Here is a 24,019-nt window from a genome sequence, read left to right on the forward strand (position 1 = left end):
ATTACTTGACTCTTATCAACAGTGTACATTGTTTGATCTTACCTTACCACCTTGAGGATCTCTATCTATTAGCATGCTCTTGTCGCACACTACCTGCTTTGCTTTCTTCATTGGTTGACAGGTGGTAAAGGTTGGTGTCCATACAAAACCAAAAAGCCTTGTCGCTAAATTCTAACCTGTAGCTGTTTCTGGCAGCAAGCAAAGAGTAATAGAATCATAGAAAATGAAGGTTGCGAGGGACCTCAGCAGGTCATTTCATCCAGCCCTCTGCTCAAAGCAGGACCATCCCCAACTAGATCATTTCAGCCAAGACTGTCTAGCCGAGTCTTAAAAACCTCCAAGGATGGAGCTTCCACTACCTCTCTGGGTAACCTCTTCCAGTGTTTTACTACCCTCCTAGTGAGAACATTCTAATATTTAACCTAAACTTCCCTTGTTGCAACTTGAGACCATTGAGAGCCAGGTGTCCAAGGAGAGTGGTCGCTTCTTAAGGAGATGATCCTCCAAGCCCAAAGGAAGGTAATCCCAATGAGGATCAAAGGGAGCAGGAGAGCACACAAGCCTCCGTGGCTCACCGAAAGCATCTGGGAATGTCTCCTTGCTAAAAAGGAGGCTTACACCCAATGGAAAGAAGGGGTCATCACCAGGGAGGACTATTCTGTAGTTGCTCAGGGATGTAGGGGGGTAGTTAGGAAGGCCAAGGCAGAGATGGAACTGGGACTAGCTTCCCAGGTTGAGGACAATAAGAAGTCCTTTTTTAAATATGTAGGGGGTAAAAAGAAGGTCCCGGGTAACGTGGGGCCCTTGCAGGACGCAATGGGAAACTTGGTCATCACACCAGACAGCAAAGCTAACATGTTTAACGATTTCTTTGCCTCCGTGTTCCTAAGTAGGGACCAGAACAGCCACCTCCCTGCTGGGCCCCCCTCGGGCCCCGGGGGAGGCACACCTGGGCCACGGGTTAGCGAGGATTTAGTTAGGGAGCTTCTGGAGGGGTTGGACGTATTCAAGTCAGCCGGCCCGGATGATCTCCACCCTAGAGTTCTAAAGGAACTGGCTGAGGTCATTGCAAGTCCCCTGGCACAACTTTACGAGCACTCCTGGTGCTCTGGTGAGGTACCAGAGGACTGGAAGAGGGCCAACGTGGTCCCCATCTTCAAAAAAGGGAGGAAGGAGGACCCGGGAAACTATAGGCCAGTTAGTCTTACCTCGATCCTAGGCAAGCTGTTCGAGAAAATTATGCTGGCACACATCCATGAGGGGCCAGCAGGGGACTGCATGCTTAGGGGCAACCAACATGGGTTCATCAGTGGCAGGTCCTGTCAGACCAACCTGGTGGCCTTTTACGATCAGATCACCAGATCATTAGATGCAGGGGGTAGCAGTGGATAATAGTCTTCCTGGACTTCTGGAAGGCTTTTGACGCTGTCTCTCACCCTGTTCTCATTAAGAAACTCGGGGGCTGTGGCGTAGACACCCACACAGTCAAATGGGTCGCCAACTGGCTGGAGGGCTGCACCCAGAGGGTGGTAGTGGATGGGTCCTTCTCAACCTGGAAGGACATGGGCAGTGGGGTTCCGCAGGGCTCGGTCCTCGGGTCCGCACTGTTCAACATCTTCATCAGTGATTTGGATGAGGGGGTAAAAAGCACCCTGTTCAAACTTGCTGATGACACTAAGATGTGGGGGGACGTGGGCACACTGGAAGGATGTAACAGGCTACAATCAGACCTAGACAGGTTACAAGGGTGGGTGGACAAGAATAGGATGGGTTTCAACACAGACAAGTGCAAGGTGATGCACCTCAGGAGGAACAACTGGCACCATACCTACAGGTTAGGGAACTCCCCTCTTGTCAGCACGGAGGTGGAAAGGGATCTGGGGGTCATCATTGACTCCAAGATGAACATGGGCCGGCAGTGTGGAGAGGCAGTTAGGAAGGCCAACCGCACCTTGGCATGCATCCACAGATGCATCTCGAGCAGGTCCAAAGAGGTGATCCTCCCTCTCTATGCGGCACTGGTCAGGCCGCAACTGGAGTATTGCATCCAGTTCTGGGCACCACACTTCAAGAGGGATGTGGACAGCATGGAGAGGGTCCAGAGGAGGGCCACTCATATGATCAGGGGGCAACAGGGCAGGCCCTATGAGGAGAGGCTGTGGGACCTGAACCTGTTCAGCCTTCAAAAGAGAAGGCTGAGGGGGGATCTTATGACCTGTTATAAACTAGTCGGGGGATCAGCAGGCATTGGGGGAGTCGCTGTTCCCCCGAGCACCGCCAGGAGTGACCAGGAATAACGGTCACAAGCTGGCAGAGGGTAGGTTTAGGTTCGATATCAGGAGGCGCTACTTCAGTCAGGGCGGTTAGGGTCTGGAACCAACTTCTAAGAGAAGCGGTGCTGGCCCCTACCCTGGGGGTCTTTAAGAGGAGGTTAGATGAACACCTTGCTGGGGTTGTTTGACTCTGAATCCTAGCCCTACCTTCCAGGACATCTTCTACTTCCCCCAGCCTGGTGTCATCCACAGACTTGCTGAGGGTGAATTCTCTGCCATCTTCCAGGTCATTGATGAAGGTATTGAACAAAACTGGTCCCAGGACTGACCCCTGGGACACTCCACTCAATACAGAGTGGCCAACTAGACATTGAACCATTGATAACTACCCTCTGGAACCCTATAATCCAGCCAGTTTTCTATCCACCTTACAGTCATTTCATATTTCCTTAGCTTGCCTGTGAGAATGTCTTGGAAGACTGTATCAAAATCATTGCTAAAATCAAGATATACCACATCCACTGGTCTCCCTGCATCCATAGAGCCAGTTATCTCATCATAGAGTGCACAAGGCAACCAGTTTGGTCAGGCATGACTTGCCCTTGGTGAATCCACGCTGACTGTTCCTAATCTTCTCTAAGTGCTTCAAAATGGAATCCTTGAGGATCATCTGCTTGATTTTTTTTCCAGGGACTGAGGTGAGACTGACTGGGCTGTAGTTCCCTGGATCTTCCTTCCTAAATACGGGTGCTATATTTGCCCTTTTCCAATCATCCAGGACCTCTCGTGATAACTATAAGTTTTCAAAGATGATGGCCAGTGGCTCTGAAATCTCATCAGCCAACTCCCTCAGCACATTTGAGTGCATCCTATCTGGGCCCGGACTACTTGGCTTGTATATGTCCAACTTTTCTAAATAGTCCCTTACGTGTTCTTTTGCTGCTGTTGGTTGCTCACCTCCTCGCCAAATTGTGCTGCATGGTGTAGTAGTCTGGGAGCTGACCTTGCCTGTGAAGACTAAGGTGAAGAAGGCATTGAGCACTTCAGCCTTTTCTGCATCCTCTGTCACAAGGTTGCCACACCCATTCAGTAAGGGACCCACATTTTACCTGATCCTCCTCTTGCTACTGACATTCTTATAGAAACCCTTCTTGTTACACTTTACATTCTTTGCTAACTGCAACTCCAATTGTACTTTGGCCTTCCTGACTTCATCTCTTTATGCCAGAGCAATGCTTGTATACTCCTCCCTAGTTGTTTGTCTAAACCTACTAGCTTTTTCATCTCAACTGTAGTTGGTCCAGTGATTTCACCTATACATCATTTTATTGTTAACATGATAAAAATGTCTAATGCATCCTTCATATATGAAAAATGGCGTTTTACTTTTGAGTTTACTATACTTCTTGGGAAGGCAAGATTTATGTTGTCATGTAACTTTACGTAAGGGTTTCTTGGGACCTGTTTAGTCACTTACATGGTCTAATTGCCAAGTGTTTACCAGTTCCCATTGTGGTTGGCCAGTAGGGGGTGCTTCTGCGCTGAGCCACCTACCTCACTGCACCTGTCCATCTGCCAAGCTCAGAGGGCCTCCCTAGGGGCACCTCACATCTGGCCGACCCCCTTTCCGGAGCACATCTGGAAGCCAAAGGGTACTGCCACCACCACCCAGGGAATTTGTTCTGTGTTCAGCCCTGTGCCTCCTGGGTTACACAGGCCTTGTAGACCTTGTAGACCTTACCCACTGCAAGAACTTGGGGTTCTTCCTTTAGTCTGAAGCATAAATAGTAGCCTCCCTTGATCAGCCGGACTAAGGGGGCACAAAGGTATGCCTCTCCCAACAAGTCTACCATGCTTGCTACAGTGAAGAACTTTATTGGTTACATTGGGGAGGCTTGGGGAAGGGTGCAGGATAGAGAAGTATTACAGAATAATCCTAGAGCAAACAGTATGTCTAGGTAGCCTTTGATCATGCATCTGGTTTATAGCAAGCTATATATCTAGATAGATTTCAGCAGTTTACTCACTTCAGCATCGAGAGAGAAAGAGAGAGCGCTGCAGATGTTTCAGCGCTTGTGTGTGTCTTCATCATGGCTGCTCTGCCCCACCTCCTGGGCAGTCTTGGCTTATATAGACCTTTTGACATCACCTTTGGGGGCCCAACGAAGGCCAGCAGTTAGTGGCTGCTAGCCAACTAATTTGAAAAGCATCATCACTGCTTGGTGGAGTGAAAGGGGCTACCAGTCCTTCCCCTCCAAGCCATGAGGTCTCTGCTTAGAACAGTAGAGAGGAAGATCTACATGCACTCACCACAACGAATGCGATCCCCTTACAACTTGGCAGGTGGATGGGTGTAGTGAGGTGGGTGGCTCAGTGCAGGAGTGCCCCCTGCTAGCCCTCCATACTCATAGTACTCAGTGAGACCTCTTCTCAATGCTTACCACTTTCAAGTCAGAGGTCACTTGTTTAGGTACCTATGTATGGTTTTAAGAGGTTGCAATTGTTCCTGTTCTTGAAAACTTTGCCTTAAATACAGGACGTGTATTTGCCTAGCCATCAAAGAATTCCTTGGGGTGGTGTGAAAGAAGTATTTCTGCAAACTCGGAGGTTATTAGTTTATTATGATTTATTTACTGCAGTGATGATATCAGTCTTTATTCTGAAATCATATTCTTTCACATGTATATATAGATGGAAATGATAAAAGACTGTATTAATTTATAAGATGCTTAAAAAATTGGCAGCAGCCAAGGAAAACTAATTCTAGCAATTATTCTTCCCATTCCATGCTCTTATGTTCTTCCCATTGGATCTCTGTGCAGATTCCTGTATTTGAAGGCCCAATACTGCCATCAGTTACACATGGATGCTAATAGTATTGACAAGCTTTGTTAGTTTGACGTGCGCAACCTCCTTTATTGGGCCACTGAATAACTTTGCCTCCATGAGAAGTCTCTTTAGTTTAATGCAGCTGCTTGGCCCTATGTCAAGGAGCAAAGGCTTGAATATTGATCCACAGCAAGGTAATAAAATATTTATTGGTTTGCCGTGTCTTATAAGAATAAAAAATCTTATTTAGTGCTAAATGTCATTATGTCAGCTCTTATGCTGTCCCTGAATCTCTGAAAACCTACTAGCTTTGTTATACTGGAAAAAAACTATTGATAAAAGGTATGCTGAGAATCAATAACACTTTGTTACATCAGAACCAATACCAGCAAATTCCACAAGTACTTAAGGAGCAGTTAAAAAAAGACTTCCTTTAGTGGACAAAATGAACAGATTCCGCACAAGTAACATGATTTCCTAACTGGATGCTTCCTTCATGCCTCTTCACCAATTCCTTTAGAGGTGAATATACCTATGTTTGAAAACTAGGTGTAGCAAGTTCAACCAAAGGAAATTTGACTCATTGCATCGGGGTCTCTTAAATTCTAGGGTGTTGGACCATATTTCTTTGTGTGATCCTAGTTCAGTCTACTTGCTCATTAATGTGTTCACTTTTGTAATGTGCCTAGCATTTAGACTAAGCCACAAAAAGTGGTGGTGAGGAGGAGGGCCTACTAGCCTCCCACATTTTTTTTTCTGACTCAGGTAGAGGAGAATAGGATCACCCATAGAAGCCTAATACGTAAGATAGAATCTGGCACTAAGTATCTGTCTTAGCATCAGGGACTTTGGCACAGAATCAGGTCCCGTCTTTTGTTCCATGCATTCTGCAATGGCAGTGGGCACCCTTAATAATGCCCAGCATATACTTTTCACAGTTTAAATGTCTTGCTGTATTCAATACTTGATGGATCAAGCACCACTGTTTTGACTTGCTGGTGCTATTTGCAGGTGGTTATTTTTACGAGCATGTGTATATAACAGTTATTTTATATGTACCGCATTCTTAGGTCATCAGATATGTGAATAGTTCAGTTTTCCGTATTGCAAGAGTTAAACTTCATTCAGCTGTCCTCAGATAGAAATAGATGCATCTCTGTGGGTTTAAACAAAATGAATACATGCTTACATTAATACTGATTTTTTTTTTTTTTTTTTTAGATGTTTGGGGTTTCTTCTGAACACAAATGTAGCTAATGTCTACCCTTACTCGGAAAGATTTGGGATTTCCCCCCACTTTGTAAACTAATAACATTCATGTTAACATTGCAGTGTTTTAGCAAATATTGGAAATGTCAGGATTTGGCGGGGGAGAGGGTTTAAAGTCCAACATGAGGTCTATACCTTTGGGAAATCTAAAGCAAACAACCAAATAATCCAGATTCTAATTTAATAGTAAACCAAATGTGTATTATTTAAACTAAGAACAGATAAGAATCAATCTGACACTGAAAGCAAACAAAAAACAGCCCAAAGCTGTAAGCACCTGATGTTTCCAGTCATTTTGGTCTCTTTGTTGTTCTTAAATCCACACAAAGCAGACATAATTTCTGAATGGTAAATCTGGGCATATTTTAGGAAATTGGCTGCCAAACAGAATAAATGTTCAGCTCTAGCTTTAGAGCAAAATTTTCACTTTTTGCACCTAAATGAGTTCATGGAGCATAGGTGTAAGTGCTACTTCCAATTTTAATGTGTACACGATTTTCCTCATCCAGAAAAGAGTGGAGACTTTTGTTGAGAGAAAAATTGAGGGTTTTACAGGTTTAATTTTGCTCACTATTCTGAGCACCCACAGCTGACCCAAACAGGGTGTGGGGCCCAGGGCGTACGTGAGGCCCCATCCCTGCTCTGATCCCATGTGCCCCAGACCCGAAGAAGCTGCAGCCGCCATCTGCAGCGACAGAGGGGCGGAAGGTTAGAGTGAGTGGCTGTACACAAAGCTGGAGGCAGCGATGCAGAGTTGCCTTGTGTGCTCCACACAGATCTGTGTGGCCCACCACAGCATGGGGCCCAGAGCGGTTGTCCTGATTTGCCCCCGCCTAGAGACGGCCCCATCATTTGTTCTTACAATGCATTGAATACTTTAGAACATGTTGCTAAATGTTCTTGTTGTCTGATCTGGTAACAGAGAACAAGACCCTATGGCTTACGTTTTTTTCAGCATGGGCTATGGGCCTGTGCTGAAGACTGAAAGGTGGTTATTTTGTGTGATGAGACCTATAAAGCCTTGGCTTGTGCTTACTGCTAATCACGTGAATCTTGAAATTGCCATATCCAGATCCAGAATGCTGCTTCTGATGCTCTTGAAACTGAAGAGCTAGATGTGCTTATCCTTTTGCCTTAATTCTGTGATTTGCTTTTTGCTATGCTGTAATTGTACTTGTAACAAACAAAAACAGACCCACCCCCCCCCCCAAAAAAAAAAAAAAATCCAGTGCCTTGGGTTGGCAACTCTGGAGTTGGCCCAGCTTTGAAGCAGGTCAATTGTAGGAAGTCTCTTTTTAAAAGCTTTCATGTCAACTATTGCAGGAGATTATGAGTTGTCCCCTATTCAGGGCCCCGTATAATACTGGCCCAACAGTGTGGGCTTGTCGTCTTTACTTCAGCAACACTTGCATCCTTGTCTGTTATTTGTTGGCCTCATATACAATTCACTTTGTGACTTGCGTGTAATCCCTTCACTTGAGTAGTCTGTTAATGAGCTCCCAGAGCCTCTACCTTGTTTACATTTTAAAAGCTGTTCATTATCAAATATATTGTATATACATTGCCTGTTTTCATTCCTTAACCTCTTTTACATGTCTGTCCTTACATTGAGCTTTCAGACTAGGGATTATCATTTTTTTTTTTCTCCCCCAATGGTTGGAATGTGCCTAATATTGAGGCCACTATTATAAATAATAAAAGTTAAATGCCAGTACAAGAGCTTAGCTCTGTATTTTCCACTGTGTGGCAGCAAAGCCCTGTCAGAATGAATGACAATTAGGCGACAGTTATTCCTTTTTTGCGGTTTTATAAAAGAGAGACAGGACACATTAAGGCAGACAGGAGTTCTGTAGCATGTTTCAGTAAGAACCATGACTTACAAAGTCAGGAAATGCAGCATTTTCAGGAAATAAACTTTACTTGAGGTTTATTTTTAAACCTGTCTGATTTCTGTTCTTTAAGTATTTTTTTTATTATTCCTGAAGCAAAATCTCTGCCTCTCTCCCTACATAAAAATAGTGTCCATGCATTATGCTCTCATGATCTCACTCATTCTATGCATGTCTGTGTGTTCACTTTTCGGGTGAAAGGTGCAACGTAGAGCAGCTGTAAAATAGTAAAATATTAGTTGTACCATTGAACTATAATTTTACAAAGGTCTTGTTAGGAAAATTAGGAATTCAGGCGAGGAGAGTTTTCTTGGTTAAAGGCTGCCTGACTTGGCAAACTCCGCTAGCTGAGTTCTGTTGCCACGTTTCATTTCATAGAAATAGAGCTCTGAAACCCATCAGGGATGCATCAGAACCACAGCAGACCTCCAGAATCCTGTAGGAATAGAGCATTCTCCTCCCTTGCAGCTCTTGAGAGCTCAGCTTTGGAGTAACTCTGATCTGTACAACATTGGGATAAATAACTAATGAATAGAAAACATGAGTTCAGAAAAATAGTAGCCTCCAATTCCTATGCATAACACTCTCCATTTAGGGGCATAGGTTGTAGCTTTGTTGCTCAAAGGACATAAGCAGACCCATTGGTTTTTTGGGTAAATCTGATATCTTTTATTAGACCAACTCAAGTTGGAAAAAAATCTTTTGCAAGCTTTCGGACACAAACACCCTTTATCAGGCTGAGAAAGCATCTGCAGTTGGCTTTCTTGACTGCATACCATGATTGGCTTTCCTGTCGGCATACCAGTCTCTGACTTCTTTACTATTCATTCTATCCAGGAAGAACACACGCCAACTGCAGACGCTTCCTCAGCCTGACACATGGTGTTTGTGCCCAAAAGCTTGCAAAGAATTTTTTCCAATTATTTGAGTTGGTCTAATAAAAGATATCATCAGCATAAATGATGCATGCCCTCACCTTTTTTATAGGGGATGCACTGCCACGCTCAGGGTGTGCATGTGCACCCCCTACACATCACTCCCGGGATATCAGATTTACCCAAAGCACCTTGTCTACTCTCCATTCTTGTATTTCAAAGGACTTCATAAAGGAGGAAAACACTATTATCCTTGTGGCAGGGATAGGGAAAGTGAGGCAAGGAGCTCAAGAAGTGATTTCTTCACAGCTGCCCTTCTGGGTAAAAAAAAAAAAAAGAATAGAAATTAGGTCTGCTGTGTCCCAGCCTAGAAAACCTCTATGACTTTAAGTCAAATGTGCAGGGCTGCCAGTTAAAACAAACAAACAAACCCCCAAAAACCCACAACAACAAAGAAACCAAACAAAACCTCCACAAAAACACAACTATCTCTCTCTCTCTTTCTCTCTAAATGTGAGGTGGAAGTTATGAGGATGAACATAGGACCTCACAATGTCAGTTTTGGACCATGGTTTTCCTTATTAAAACTGACTTGAAGCAATAAGACAAGTACTTGGAATATCAACAGTGAAGAAATATGTAAAATACTTCCCTAAGGTCACTTCACTGACATTACCAATGTTGAGAGCTCAGGTGTGAACAGGCCACCAGCTGCTGCAATCCATCTTAAGCAGTACAGAGATTTTCAAATGTACCAATGGCAGTATAGCATAAGGATGAAAATATCATTAAAAAATTGTGTTTAATCTCATCTAATTATATTGGTTAAATGGTTAACCGCTAACATAACTGCTGCTGGGAGCTGCTTCTGGGTAGAGGGGGCAGGGGGGTGCCCCTATGGCAAACTCAGGCAGACGCAGCCCAGGTGAAGCCTCACTTCAATGCCATAGCAAAGGACGGGGGGAGTGAGCAGGATGCCCACCCCAGGCACCAAAGCGAAGGGGCGCCAACAGGCACTGCCCAGCCAGGGCAGGGCATGGGATGGAGCTGAGTGGCTCATTTGTGGGGGGATGGAGTTGGGAGAAAGGTGGCTCCCACCACTGTGTACACATGACCCCTGCATCTGTGCGTGGGGCAAGAGTGGGCTGCTGCGGGCTTTGCCTAGGCACCAGGCTTCATTGCTATGGCACTGCCCCACTTAGATGAGGGAGCACCTGTGAACAAGCAGCTAATTGCTTAATTGATGAGTCAGTAGGCAACATATTGTTTTTCCCTTTAACCTCATAAACTATGGGTACTAGTCCACCTTCCCCTCCCTCTCCTGTCTTCCTGCCTGTCCTGTCACCACCTGGTTCCTGCTGGGCCACTGCAAGGCTTTCCTTCCCTACCAGACTACTCTGCCCTACGCTGAACAAGAACTGGTAAGCTTAACTGGTTATCACTGGGCTTAGCAGTGAAATAGTCCTTTAACCTTTTGCAGCCCTAGCTGGATTCTTTTTGGGAGTTAAAGCTCACTTTTTTCGCCTTTTAAAAAATCTCGATTGAATCTCATGTGAGCACAGGCAGTAAATGCTCAAACTCTTGAGTGAGTGCTTGCATACATAAGCTACAATAAGTATCCTGTTGTTAGCACCATGGATTGCACCCATATTACAGTATCTCGTACCTTGCTCGTGCAGAGAGATTCTGGCTTTTTTCCACACCATACCAGAGAATGGATGTCTAGCACTGGATATCTGACAGCTGAAGAGAGCTGTGTCAGGGCCATACTAGTGCTTGCCATGCACAAGTGCAGTTTTGATTTAGAAAAGCTGAGATTAAAATGACTCTACGGGAGAAAGCCTCATGTAATTGTTTGGGACCTTACCTTTTTTGGAAACATGTATATCAACCAGGCCATCTTCAGTCTTTATATCCCTTGTTTTTGTATCCAGAGTATAGATTCATAGATGTTAGGGTCAGAAGGGACCTCAATAGATCATCGAGTCCGACCTCCTGCATAGGCAGGAAAGTGTGCTGGGGTCAGATGACCCCAGCCAGATGCCTATCTAACCTCCTCTTGAAGACCCCCAGGGTAGGGGATAGCACCACCTCCCTTGGGAGCCCATTCCAGATTTTGGCTGCTCTAACTATGAAGAAGTTCTTCCTAATGTCCAGTCTAAATCTGCTCTCTGCTAGCTTATGGCCATTATTTCTTGTAACCCCCAGGGGTGCCTTGGTGAGTAGAGCCTCACCAATTCCCTTCTGCACCCCCATGATTAATTTATAGGCAGCCACAAGGTCACCTTTCAACCTTCTCTTGCAGAGGCTGAAGAGGTCCAGATACCCTAGTCTCTCCTTGTAGGGCTCACCTCCTTGGTTCTGTTTGTCATGCATCTGCTGATGCACGATAAAGTGCCATTAGCTTTGCTGATGACTTCATCACACTGATGACTCATGTTCATCTTGGAGTCCACTAGGACTCTGAGATCCCTTTCCGCTTCCGTGTTGCCGAGCAGGTAGTTTGCTAGGCAGTAGTTGTGCTGGACATTTTTCCTCCCTAGGTGCAGCACTTTGCGTTTCTCCTTGTTAAATTGCATTCTATTGTTTTCTGCCCATTTGTCCAACCTGCCTAGGTCTGCCTGTAGTTGTTCCCTGCCCTCTGGTGTGTCCACTTCCCCCCACAGTTTTGTATCATCTGCAAACTTGGAGAGAGGCCACTTCACTCTTTCGTCCAAGTCACTGATGAAGACATTGAAGAGTATCAGTCCAAGGACTGAGCCCTGCGGAACCCCACTGCCCACGCCCTTCTCGGTCGACTCATAGAATATTAGGGTTGAAAATTAGGGAGGTTATCTAATCCAACTTCCTGCTCAAAGCAGGTTCATCCCCAACTAGATCATTCCAGCCAGGGCTTTGTTGAGCCAGGCCTTAACCTTCGTGGATGGAGATTGCACCACCTCTGTAGGTAATCTATTCCAGTGCTTCACCACTATCCTAGTGAGAGTTTTTCCTGATATCCAACCTAAACTTCCCTTGCTGCAACTTGAGACCATTGCTCCTTGTTCTGTCATTCATCACCACTGAGAAGAGTCTTAACTCCATCCTATTTGGAACCACCCTTCAGGTAGTTGAAGGCTACCAAATCCCTCCACAGTCTTCTCTTCTGTGGACTAAATAAGTCAAGTTCCCTCAGTCCCTCCTCAAAGTCATGTGCCCCAGCCTCCTAACTGTTTTTGTTGCCCTGTGCTGGATGCTCTCCAATTTGACCACATCTTTTCTGTAGCAGGGGCCCATAACGGGACACAGTACTCCAGGTGTGGGCTCACTAGTGCCAAATAGAGGGGAATAATCGCTTCCCTTGATCTGTTGGCAGTGCTCGTCCTAATGCAGCCCAGTATACTGTTAGCCGTCTTGGCAACAAGGGCAGACTGTTGACTCATGTCCAGCTTATTGTCCACCGAAACCCCCAAGTTCTTTTCTACAGAGCTGCTGCTTAGCTAGTTGGTCTCAAGCCTGTAGCGGTGCATGGGATTGTTCCAGTCTAAGAGTAGGACTTTGCACCCATCTTTGTTGAACCTAATGAGATTTATTTTGGCCCAATCCTTCAATTTGTCTAGGTCACTGAATCCTAGCCCTACCCTCCAGCATATCTATTCCACCTCTCAGCTTGGTGTCATCGGCAAACTTGCTTAGGGTGCAAACCATCCCATCTTACAGATTGTTAATGAAGATATTGAACAAAACCAGCCCCAGGACTGACCCCTGGGGGACTCCACTTGATACTGGCCACCAACTAGATCTTGAGCCATTGATCCTGATAACCCAGCCAGCTTTCTCTCCACCTTATGGTTCATTCATTCAACCCATACTTCCTCAGCTTGCTTGCAAGAATGCTGTGGGAGACCGTATTGAAAGTCTTGCTGAAGTCAAGGTATATCATGTCCACTGCTTTAGTGAGTTACTAAATTTTACCACATGCATAAAATCAGTATTGCTATACACAGAGACCACTATGCATCCAGCTGTTCGGTACAAGCATCTATAAGCTTGTGTCTGCATTTTCTAAAAGTTCACCACTTTTAAATTAAAATATTGTCAGGCAATTTCATTACTTGCTGATTTGTTATTAGCAGTTAGGCACGTTTAATTCACAATGTACAGAAAATGGGCCAGCAGATAAAATAGCCATCATGCATTGACCAATTTCTCCCCACCATGTGAACAAAAGTCATAAACTCTTTGTAACAGGTTCTCTTCCCTCCCCCCCGCAAAGATTATCACCCACCAGCTCCCATTTAAGTACCTTGAAGCAAAGGACAGATTTTCATAATAGGTTAGCACCTTTTAACACTTGCTGTTCTGAATAGGAGCTGCAGGTTGTTGAGTAAGTTAAGTTTACTCCAGGGATTGACAGCCCGTGGGCTGAATCCAGGCTGTTAAGTAGCATTGTGCGAAACTTTAGGTGCTGATTTGATTCTCAGGAGGTTCGGCCTGATTTGGCAGCTGACTCTCTGAATCTAATTGGGAAACCAATAAAAAGGTCCTAATCAATTCAAAGCTCTCTGAATTGATTTGGAGATTGGGGCAATCCCCACTCGCTGCCGCAGGGAGCTGGACCTGGACTCCGTGCCAGAAAGTGGGGGGTGGAGGAGGGAAGAGTGGACTATGGGGGGGGGACCCCTACCAGGCCTCATCCCCTGACCCCTGCCTGCTCTCCCAGCCCCTTCAATGGCTGCCACACCCTGCCCTGGTGTTCCGGCTCTTTAAAAAAAAGAAAAGCCCTGCACTCACTGGCTGCTGTAGAGGCTGCTGGGGCTTCTGGGGCTCATGGCAGAGCCCTTCCATGCAACATGGGGCAATGGGGGGTGCAGCGGGGATTGCATCCCTGCCTGGCAGGAGCTGGGGAGTATGAGGCTTTAAAAAAAGGAAGGAAAAGAAAAGATGCTGGGAGGCTGAGCAGGGCAGCCATTAGCTGGGCTGGGAGAGTGGGCGGGGGTGGGGCCTATTTGATTAGGAGATTCAGCAGCAACTTTATCTCTGAAGCGGATTCAGCCGAATTGATTTGGGACGGTGATTTGGATCACTGAATCGAATCGCTGTCCCCTGAATCAGCTGAATCCAAAGTGAATACTAGCTGGTTTGTGCAGGTCTACTGCCCAGCTATTTCATCTGGCCCATGGAACCAGTGGCAATTTGGTGGCAGGTTACAAGCATGTTAGTGGCAAGGAAAGCAGAGATCTGCCTTGGACCTAGTTGCATTATGTTAAACCACCATTTCTGAAAGTTTGTCAACCCCTTGTTTCAGAGCTTGTACCATCAGGGTGACAACTACAGGAAACCCTCGCTATTTGCGGGTTCAGCATTCACGAATGCCGATCCCGCATCTTAAATACACTTACAGGAGCTCCTTGAGAGCTCCACGCTTGCTGCTGCTGTGCTCCTGCTGCTGCCGCCATGCTCCCGCTGTTGCCAGTGCAGCCGTGCCTCGCCCCACCTACCGCGGCACTGTGCTCATGAGCACAGTGCCTTATTCACAGATTTTGCCATTCACGGGGATCTTGAGAATGTATCCCCTGCAAATGGCAAGGGTCTCCTGTATACACTTACCTGTAAGGTGCACTAGGGTGTACAGTTTGAAGACTGTAGACAGACAATAAAACGTGCTACTGTGTTCTTCCAAGCTTGGTGCTTTATCAGTAGCCTAAGGGCACAGAGGTCTGATAGGTGGCTCTCTCTATTAATTGAAGATCAAAAGACAAAATTTCATGGAGCTTTATCTTTATTTTTCTGAGTATTTACGTAAGAGGTGCCTTTGAATGCACCCTTACATATACGTGTATGAGGATCTGAAATATCTGAATCAGATTCGGCCGAATTGATTTGGGACAGTAATTCGAATCACTGAATCAAATTGCTGTCCCCTGAATCAGGGGACAATGTGTGAGGATCTGAAATAATTACTGCTTGTTGTAAATGTGCATTTAATATTTTACTTTGTCTTTTTTTTGGCCCTGCAGGTTCCCCAGGAAAGGCAATTAATACCTCAGCCAGCAATCAAGAAAATAAAACAGGGGGCCAGCCCAGGGCAGACAAGTCCATTGAGGGCTCAAGAGATGACCGGCCAGGAAGGAAGACTACAGAAGGACAAATGCAAAAAGGGAGTGATGAGTCAGAGAGCGACTTTGAATCTGATCCTCCTTCTCCCAAAAGCAGTGAGGAAGAAGAACAGGAAGATGAAGAAGGTTTACAGGGGGAGCATGGAGACTTTAATGATGACAACGATACAGAACCTGAGAACTTAGGACATAGGCCACTCCTTATGGATTCTGAGGATGAAGTAGAAGAGGAGGAAGAAGAAAAGCAGAGCTCTGATTCTGATTCTGATTGCACCAAGCAGAAACCTGTGGAAAGGATCCCTTGCAGTAAGTACAGAGAAGGGCCTGGTGATGGTGAAGACAAGCAAGTCAACATAATGCTCACTTCCTTATCTGAGCTACCAAGTACTGTGGTCAAGGTGAGTCCTGATCAAGAATTTGATGTGTTTGGTGCTGTCCCTTTCTTTGCTCTTCAACCTCAGTCTCAATCAAGAGAGAAGAATAATAAAGATTTCTCTCCTCAGACTACTTTTCCTGGCCTAGGCCAAGAGCAAGATGATTTCGATGTCTTTACCAAGGCCCCATTCAGTAAGAAGGTGACTCAACAAGATGGCCAGATTGCAGGACCTGAGACCCAGATTGCCTCTGTCTCTCCCCAAAGCGTAGATATTTTTGGATGCACCCCATTCCAGCCTCTCCCTACCCCTAAGAGCAGTGAGAGTAAAGAGGACCCATTTGGGCTGGTCCCCTTTGAGGAGATAACAGGCAGCCAGCAGCAGCAAAAAGTGAAGCAGCAGAGAAATTTGCAGAAACTTTCCTCCCGTCAAAGGCGCATGAAACAAGAAGTGGCCAAAAGCAATGGGAAGCGTCACCATGGCACCCCAACGAACACCAAGAAAACTTCAAAACCCAGCTTCCGCACCCCTGAGAGAGCCCGCAGGCACAAGAAAGCTGGTCGCAGGGACTCCCAGAGCAGCAATGAGTTCCTAACGATCTCAGACTCTAAGGAAAACATAAGTGTTGGATTGACTGACAGCAAAGATCGAAGCAACCCTTTGCAAGTGGATGAGAATCTGCTGGACCCGTTTGGGGCTAAACCTTTCCACCCACCAGACTTGATGAAGCACCCCCAGCATCAAGGACTTGGTGACAACCGTGGGGACCATAACACAGTAGTGCCAGGTAGACCTCGACAGAGCTCCCTACATGGGCCTATTCACAGTAGCGATGGGCTTAAAACAGATGACTTTGGCGCAGTACCCTTTACAGAACTGGTTTTGCAGAGTGCACAGACCCAGCAGCAGCAGGCATTAGAGTTAGATCCATTTGGGGCAGCTCCATTTCCTTCCAAACAGTAATTGCTTCCAACAGATTCATTCTGATTCTCTCTCTCTCTCTCTCGTGCTTGTTCTCATTCTCTCCATTATTTAATGTTGGCTTTACATAGTACAATAATTCACCCAGTTGAATTGACAGGAAAATAATTCTTTTTGTATAGTTTATTCAGACTCAATAAGTACTCCACAGCCAGCACACCCCCATCCCTTAAAATCATGAGATTTTTGTATAGAGAAAAATGCAAAAAAGCCCCCCCAAAAAACACATAAGCAAAAAACAAACAAACAATAAAACAAAAACAACAAAAACCAGGAGGCGAAGCAAGTATTTCACTAGAACAATGGATTCCCAGAGCCCATGAGGAATCTGATGCAAGTAATTCAGAATCATTCTGCACTTTTGTATTGCTTTTTCACTCTGGCAGTACAAAAGAGAAAGTCATGGAGCAAGGTATACCATAATGTGTCTAGTTGACCTAACAGAATATAGAATCTTATCTTCAAATTATTGACTATCTCTGAATCCAGAATAGATCTAGGAACCTGTATGTGCTGGGACCCATATTGATCTGCTGGAAGTTTTGGAGTCTGTTCTTACCAAGTGAAAACTACCTTTCCTGATTCTAAGAGAAAAAGAAAAAAAGCCAACTCCTTAAAGGAGTATGGTGGCTTGAACTAATGCAGCTCTGTGCACAACTAGAGACGAAAGGCAGAATTTTTTTTTGTGCCTAAATGTTTTAATTTTTTTTACAGTAAGTGCCATTAATGTAAAATAACGAACTGGAAGCCTAGAGTAAAAATTAAAGATACAGAGAATATATTGGTTTGCTAGGTAAAAGCGTGAATGTAGGGAAACAAGATAGCAGGGATGCAGGCAGCATTTGCAGCACTTTGAAGACTACGCTGGAGAAGAGGAACTTCCTGACCTGGATGAACTATCTGGCACAGCAGGAATACATCATATCATTGGTAGAATTGACAGTGAATGCAAAAAATGCAAAGATGACCATAGGTTTTATTCAATTATGCATTAGAGTTCATGTCTGAAAGTACCTTTTTTTTCCTCTTGCATTTTTATTCCAAAAGAACTCTGTATTCCTTACAAATTATGTTTTTTAAACAAATAATAATTCTATGAATTGACTGTCACCTAATATTCTTTAAGTTCTGACAAAACTATTATTGTAATATAGTGTATTTTATAAGAAAGTTTCTGCTAACTGCACTGAGATACAATGAAATAACATCCTGAAACCAGACAATTCCATAGAAGCAGAAAGCAGCAAGTAGCTTGCAGATGCTGATTACTACTCTACCAGTAAACTGCATTTCACACCACAAAGCCTTACTGGCAGGACACACAGCCTGCTTACAAAGTACCTCTGAGCCAATTGGTGCATGAGACATTGCTAAAAGCTTACACAGTGTGTCATCAGATGATGGGTTGGTAATGTAAATTTACTTGTTAAAGCACGATTTGGTTACCTTTGTTGAGCAAAAAGAAAACTCTTTTCTTTATGAAGGCCTGGTTCTCCAGTGGCCTGCATCTTGGGCATAGTTATTTAACACCAATTGCAAAGTGAGTAAAAAATCAGAATAGTGGATTGTGACATTCTTTTTGTATTCATTTTTAACAGTGTTGATGACTAGACATGGTAGAAAGAATCGGGCCCTGGGTATTTTAGCATTGTTTTTTGCTCTGAACGTAGATATTTTGCAAAACCTACTTTTTTTACCACATGAGGGGCATGGATGATTGAAGTTTACGTATAGATGCAGTGGCTGTTCCATCATTTACTGTAGATGATAAACAAATTGTCTAGATTTATGCATTTTTTTTCTGTGTTTTCTTAACAGAATCAGGGTTAATTTAGATACAGACTTCTCCAAAGATTTTGCAGAGGTTTGGATCTCATTAAGAAAAACAACTTTAAAACAAGTCATTGCTCTCTTTTGGGAGCTTTAAGTTTTATTGCACAATGCTTCATTGGAATGAGTGAAAGCCACTGATAAGGAAAATGTTCAGATTTTCCCTGGTCTAAGATTTGGGAAAGAGGATGAAACACAAACATGGATCTTTATTCCCCTATCTTCTCATTTACTTTATTGTGGCAAAATAGATGGAATTCAAATACAGAGACTTGTTCAGTTAGGGATGTTCTGCTTAAAATGTTTAGCTTTGAAGACCTGGACAGACATGATTAAACTCGTATTGAATAGTTTTCTTTTAGGGTTTTCCCCTATTATTCTCTCCTTCTCTTGTGCCAAAGGCTTTAAGAAGCAAACACGATGTTTGCAGGGTGATTTTTTTCCTCCCCCTCCCCCCAGCTCAGGTTAACTGTGATTTTTTTTTTTTTTTTTTAATTTTATTTTATTTTTTAATCAACTGCTTTCTAATTGCTTTCAAATATTTCTTTATCCAAATTGTACTTGCCTGCTTAATGAATTTCTGGAAAAGGTTAATTCCAAAAATGAACAGAGACCAGATTTCTCATTAAAATAAATCCAGGAACATAGACTGGAAAATTATAGTAAGTGAGGCCTAGAACAATACGCTCATTGTTCCTATTTGCATAAAATGATCTTAAGGGTTGGCCAAGCATTTGTGTGCAATTCCTGAACTTCTTTTTTTTTTCCTTTTTTTTTTTTTTTTTCTTCCTTGGCCACATCTACACGTGATGCTCACTGTGTAGTAACCCAAGACTACTGCACAGTAGTGTTGCATTGCTTCTGCCATGCAATGCTACTAAACAGTAGTCTCAGGCTACTGCACAGTCAGTGTCTCATGTAGACATGGCCTTTGATACCTTAAGTGGGAATTTTATTTCTGAATTTAACAGTCCACACAAACAGCTGGTGTTTGGATCTGCTTCCTCTACAGTAAAAGGTGGTTTGCTGCCTTTATTTCAGTGGGAGGACCACTGGCCCCCCAAAAGGGAGGACAGACAGCCTGTGAACATTGTCACCCCATGTGGATTTTTCTGTTAAGACACTTACCTTACAATGTGGTCATGGTTGAAGAATATTAAATATTTCCTTCTTTCATCTCCTTGATTTCTGAACTGCTTTCAGCAGTCAATAGAAGGTTAAATTAGATCAATCAAGGGTAGATTAAACCAATCATAAAATGAAGCTCAAGAAGAACTACTGAGGGAGATGAAAAGTACTGTAAAACCACGTAATTCCAAAATTGACACATTGCTGTGGCCACTCACTGCTTCTGGCTACCAGTCTTTCCTTCCTAATGGCCTTAATAAACTTGGCTTTATGAATTCTATTTATACAAGTGTTTTGCATAAATGACTTATTTTTAATATGTTTCTGTAGTTAGATTTTTTTTTTTCATTGAACAGAAATTATATTAGCATGCCTCACAGAATTGGCTTGGCCTGGTTTGTTGTGTGGTACAGTTGGGATGGGACAATACTGAGCTTAAGTTTAATTTCCATTAAGATCAGTTATTTAATAGAAACAAAGCAACTGGTATCATTGGGGAAAATAACATACCTTTTACCTGTAGAGTGTGTGTGTGTGTGCGCGCACGTGTGCGCGTACATTTTGAAATGGGTAGTAACATGACCTTTCCTGAAATCCCAAGACCATGCTCTGTTAGGTTTGTTCTACTGCCCCATGAGACAACAACAGCCAGGTAAGGGATTGTCAGATTTCTCCATCCCTCCCTTCACCAACAGGGAATAGAAGTTAATGGCTAATGCTTTTTTTGGTGCATAAAAGGCAGCAGGGCAAATCTTTAAATATCGGCCACTAGTTGATTTTCCAAGATACACATCCCGTCAGAAGGTACTAATAAGCCCTTGAGGGCTAAGGGCAAGAGTCACTGAAAAAAATAAGTCTAGCATCTCTGGAAATGCCAAAACAAGAGATTTGAGAAATCTGCTTTGCCTGCCGAATACAGGAGCTGGACTTATTTTAGTGAGTCCTGTCCTCAAATAAATCCCTTTTTGTTATTTAGGTGTTAGTAAGATGAGATACCTACTGTGAAAATAAGTTGATATATTTACTACTGTGAGAATAACAAAATAGAGTTTATCTGGAGATTTTTGTACTATGTTGTGTATTTTTATATATATATTAAATACATATATAAATATACACATGCACGCACACATCACATATATCTCTTGGAGTTAATGTGATTTTTAAAAATATATAATTGCAGCCACAATCATTTTCATTGTGACTGAAGAGCGAATCTGAACAAAAGCCACTAAGAGTGATAGGGGGAGATAAAGCATACAAGAGAGCGGCTGCTCAGTTATTTTTCTACTGTGCTTTTTTTTTTTTTTTTTTTTTTTTAAAGGAATATTCAATAAATGTGTGTTTAGCTAAGTTTGTGTGACTAATGGGTCACCTGCTAGTAAACAGCATACAAGCTATTTTTAAATTGCTGGCATACAGCTTTAAGTGCACTTTCCTGAATTACACTTCCATTTCTTGTTAGACTTGAAGTTTCTAAAGCTTTTTTTTGTGTACCACTAAACAGAGAACTTTAACTTTTCTGTGAAATTGATGTACATCATAAAATACTTGCAGTTGTTATTAAAAAAATAAAGATGACACAGTGACTGTGCAGACCTCCTTAAGCATCTGATTGTGTAGTATTTACAGGAACCATTGTGAGCTAATTTTTATTTTCTTCATTTAATCACTAATTGAGTTTGGCTACATGTTGCCTGTTCACTGCTACAGACTGGATTTCTGGCCCTGTTTTGCTTGATTTGTTTTCTTATCTGCTGTTTAATAATCTGCTTTCTTTAATGTAATAACGCCCAGTGGATTATATTCTTTGCCTATTCCATTAATGCAGCAATTTCTTTGCTGCTTTCTAAAGATTTTCAAATGTGAACAGAGGGAAGTTGAATGTTGTCCTTTTTTCATTATGCAGTCCAAATGCTAAGTTCAGTGTCTAATGCAGCCTCTACAGATTTTGCTTTGCAACTGATTTTTTTAACCTTCTCTCCTGACTCAGTTTTATGCTATATGCTAAAACTTCAAAGCAGGAATTGGTAAGATCATTGCTTTACTGACATTGGTGATATTCATATGCAAACCAAATGCATAGTAAAACAGTAAAAATAGTAAGAAAATGAAAAAAAACAAAACTAGTAATAGGTGATGAACATCCATTTATTAATATCTGAATTCTTGTATCCTGTCTTTTGGCTGTAACTCAGTTTAGAGCCTGCAGGAGCAGGCAGCAAAAACCAGAGGAGAGAGGGAGACTAGTTGCTGGTGCAACATCTGGTGGCTGGGCAGATAACTGGGGGGGCCACAACTTAACCTCTCTGAGGCTGTTTAGTTGGACAGCCCTCTTGGAATATGAAGACATGAACATATTGTATAGAGTTAAAAGTACTTACTGTGCATCAGTTGAGCTGTAGTAATTCTGTGTGTCCACTCTATACCACACTAAGTAGAAGCTAAACAGCAATACTTTAAAAGTTGTTTTTTTAATTCGGGGGTAAACTATCCTGGTTTAGTTTCCACTTAACTGCAGAAGAGAGCAGATTTATGCATTATTGTGCATCTAGTGATCCATGGTAAGTCTGCTTCCTTTCTTTTTGCCCCTTTCCCATTTTGAACTCTTACAAAAATTTTGTCCACTTGCTCAATCTCAGAAAATATATATACGTGTATAGAAAAAACCTTGATAGGTATGGAATACTTTAACATCATTAATTCAACTTGCTTGAGTAAGCTAACATCAGTGGTTGGCTATTCATGGTCTTGTATTAAACTGCTAGTACCATCATTGACACTCAACACGTGATACAAGTGACTGAGCTTTGAAAGCCTTTCAGTAGGTGCTGTCAGTTAAATGTTTAAGACAGGTTGGGACTGGGTAGGGAGGGGAGAGAAAGGTGGGTAGTTACCTTGTTGCTTGTTATGTCTCTAAAGAATTTCTGTCTTTAAGTCTGGCTTCTGCAACCACTAACAATCATACACTGAACATAGGCATGTAAGAAAGTTGAAAGAAAGCATACAAGGAGATGCTATTACTTTTTTATGAATTGGGAAGTGTTTTAAAACTAGAGAAAATTATAAATGGGAATTTTTGCTGTTTCAAGGGACAGTTGCTTGTTTACGCTGAACAGATTACATTTTCATCTCGTGAACCATGTAAGTGCATGGATCATATTGGTCATGAAGGAAGTATCTTTATTAAAGAAGGTAAGAAACACGAAAACTGAATTATGTTGGAATGTCTTTCTTGGATGTGGTGTTCTCCTTCCTTCTTATTAAGAATGTACTCAAAGTTTCTTAGATAAGGTTAAACGCCTCTTCTTTGTATCTAAAACAATGATAAAGCCTGTTAAAAGCTGTCCCTTATCTTGAATTATAGTAATCTAGCATACCTTTAGTACTGGAAGGAGATAGAAGATTGTTGCAGTGTAAGAAACATTTGTTTTTATAGTTTACCTTCACTGTCAGCAATAATGATCTTATCATGACCTGAATGGAAAAACGTATTCCCAGATTAAATTGACAGCTTAAAGACTGGAGAGCTCCAAGTTTGATAATAGTTTTGACATATGAACAGTGGTGATACTGAGCACATCTACACAAATCACTAAAAGCACAGTAGACTAATTCTCTGCATTAGCATGTCAGGGCAAAAGCTATGCTAATGCACAGCAGAACTGATCTACTGCACACTAGTGTCACATGAAAGGTGTGTGCTAGCACTACTGTGCAGTAGCAACAATTATGTTACATTAATGCATGTGTAGATGTGCCTATTGCCAGTGAAATCTGCTTATACCCCAGACAGTCCCAATTGTGTATCCCAAGGTTCTTAAAAGCTTCTCAGGCATCATCTGGGATGCAGCCTGCCTCTAGTTTGACCTACTTCTTAACGTGATAAGATTGTCATGCAGTCAACATTTTCTGAGTTTGGCCTTTTTTCCAGCTCTTTTGAATTTTTTGAGTAGTTGATGTCTCCAAAGAAGCTGAGACTGGAGGTAAAAAGTTATTTTCTTTCTATGCAAGATACAAAAGTCAGATTTCCATGCCTCCCCTCTCCCATCCCCACTAGTTCACTTCAGTTGTGGTTCATTTACCTTTGCTAGTTCTAAGACATTTAGGAATTGGAGGTGGGAAAGGAAGAAAGGTTTTCATCTTAAATGGAACTAAAATCTGAAGTTTGTGGGTTTTTTCCACAGGCTACATAAATTCAAAATGGCCAGAGCTCTTCTGGTGTAAAGAAGGGTTTGTCTTCTATAGCCCAAACTGGACTCTAATGCAGCAGTGAAACTGAGTTCATCCACACTTTCCAGTACACAGTGGCAGTGAAAATGAAGTTTTCAGTTAAATGAACAGTAAGACTAACAATGCCTTTAAAACAGTAGCCCTGCCCTTCACTTTGATATTAAATGTTAGCTGCATCTTAAGAAGAAATCTCACAGTAGCATGTCCCAGGTGCTTCACATAGGTTGGTAGGAAAGGTGC

At 42.9% G+C, this 24,019-nt stretch overlaps 1 protein-coding gene across 3 annotated transcripts in view; it reads left to right on the plus strand.

Moving 5' to 3' along the window:
• Window positions 1–23,284, plus strand: part of BMP2K (BMP2 inducible kinase) — a 135,957-nt gene extending 112,673 nt beyond the window's left edge. For 2 of the 3 annotated variants that reach the window (XM_090036908.1, XM_090036910.1), the window contains one exon: window positions 15,135–23,281. In XM_090036908.1, coding sequence (XP_089893034.1) covers window positions 15,135–16,570 — 1,436 coding nt within the window. In that variant the 3' untranslated portion in view covers window positions 16,571–23,281. Of the gene's footprint in view, window positions 1–15,134 lie in introns of all 3 variants that reach the window. The other variant, XM_090036909.1, reaches the window with a different exon arrangement.
• The last annotated feature ends 735 nt before the right edge of the window (window positions 23,285–24,019 follow it).

The sequence above is a fragment of the Crocodylus siamensis genome, chromosome 2 (genome assembly GCF_052110815.1).
Source record: "Crocodylus siamensis isolate JL-2025a chromosome 2, ASM5211081v1, whole genome shotgun sequence".
Lineage (NCBI taxonomy): Eukaryota > Metazoa > Chordata > Crocodylia > Crocodylidae > Crocodylus > Crocodylus siamensis.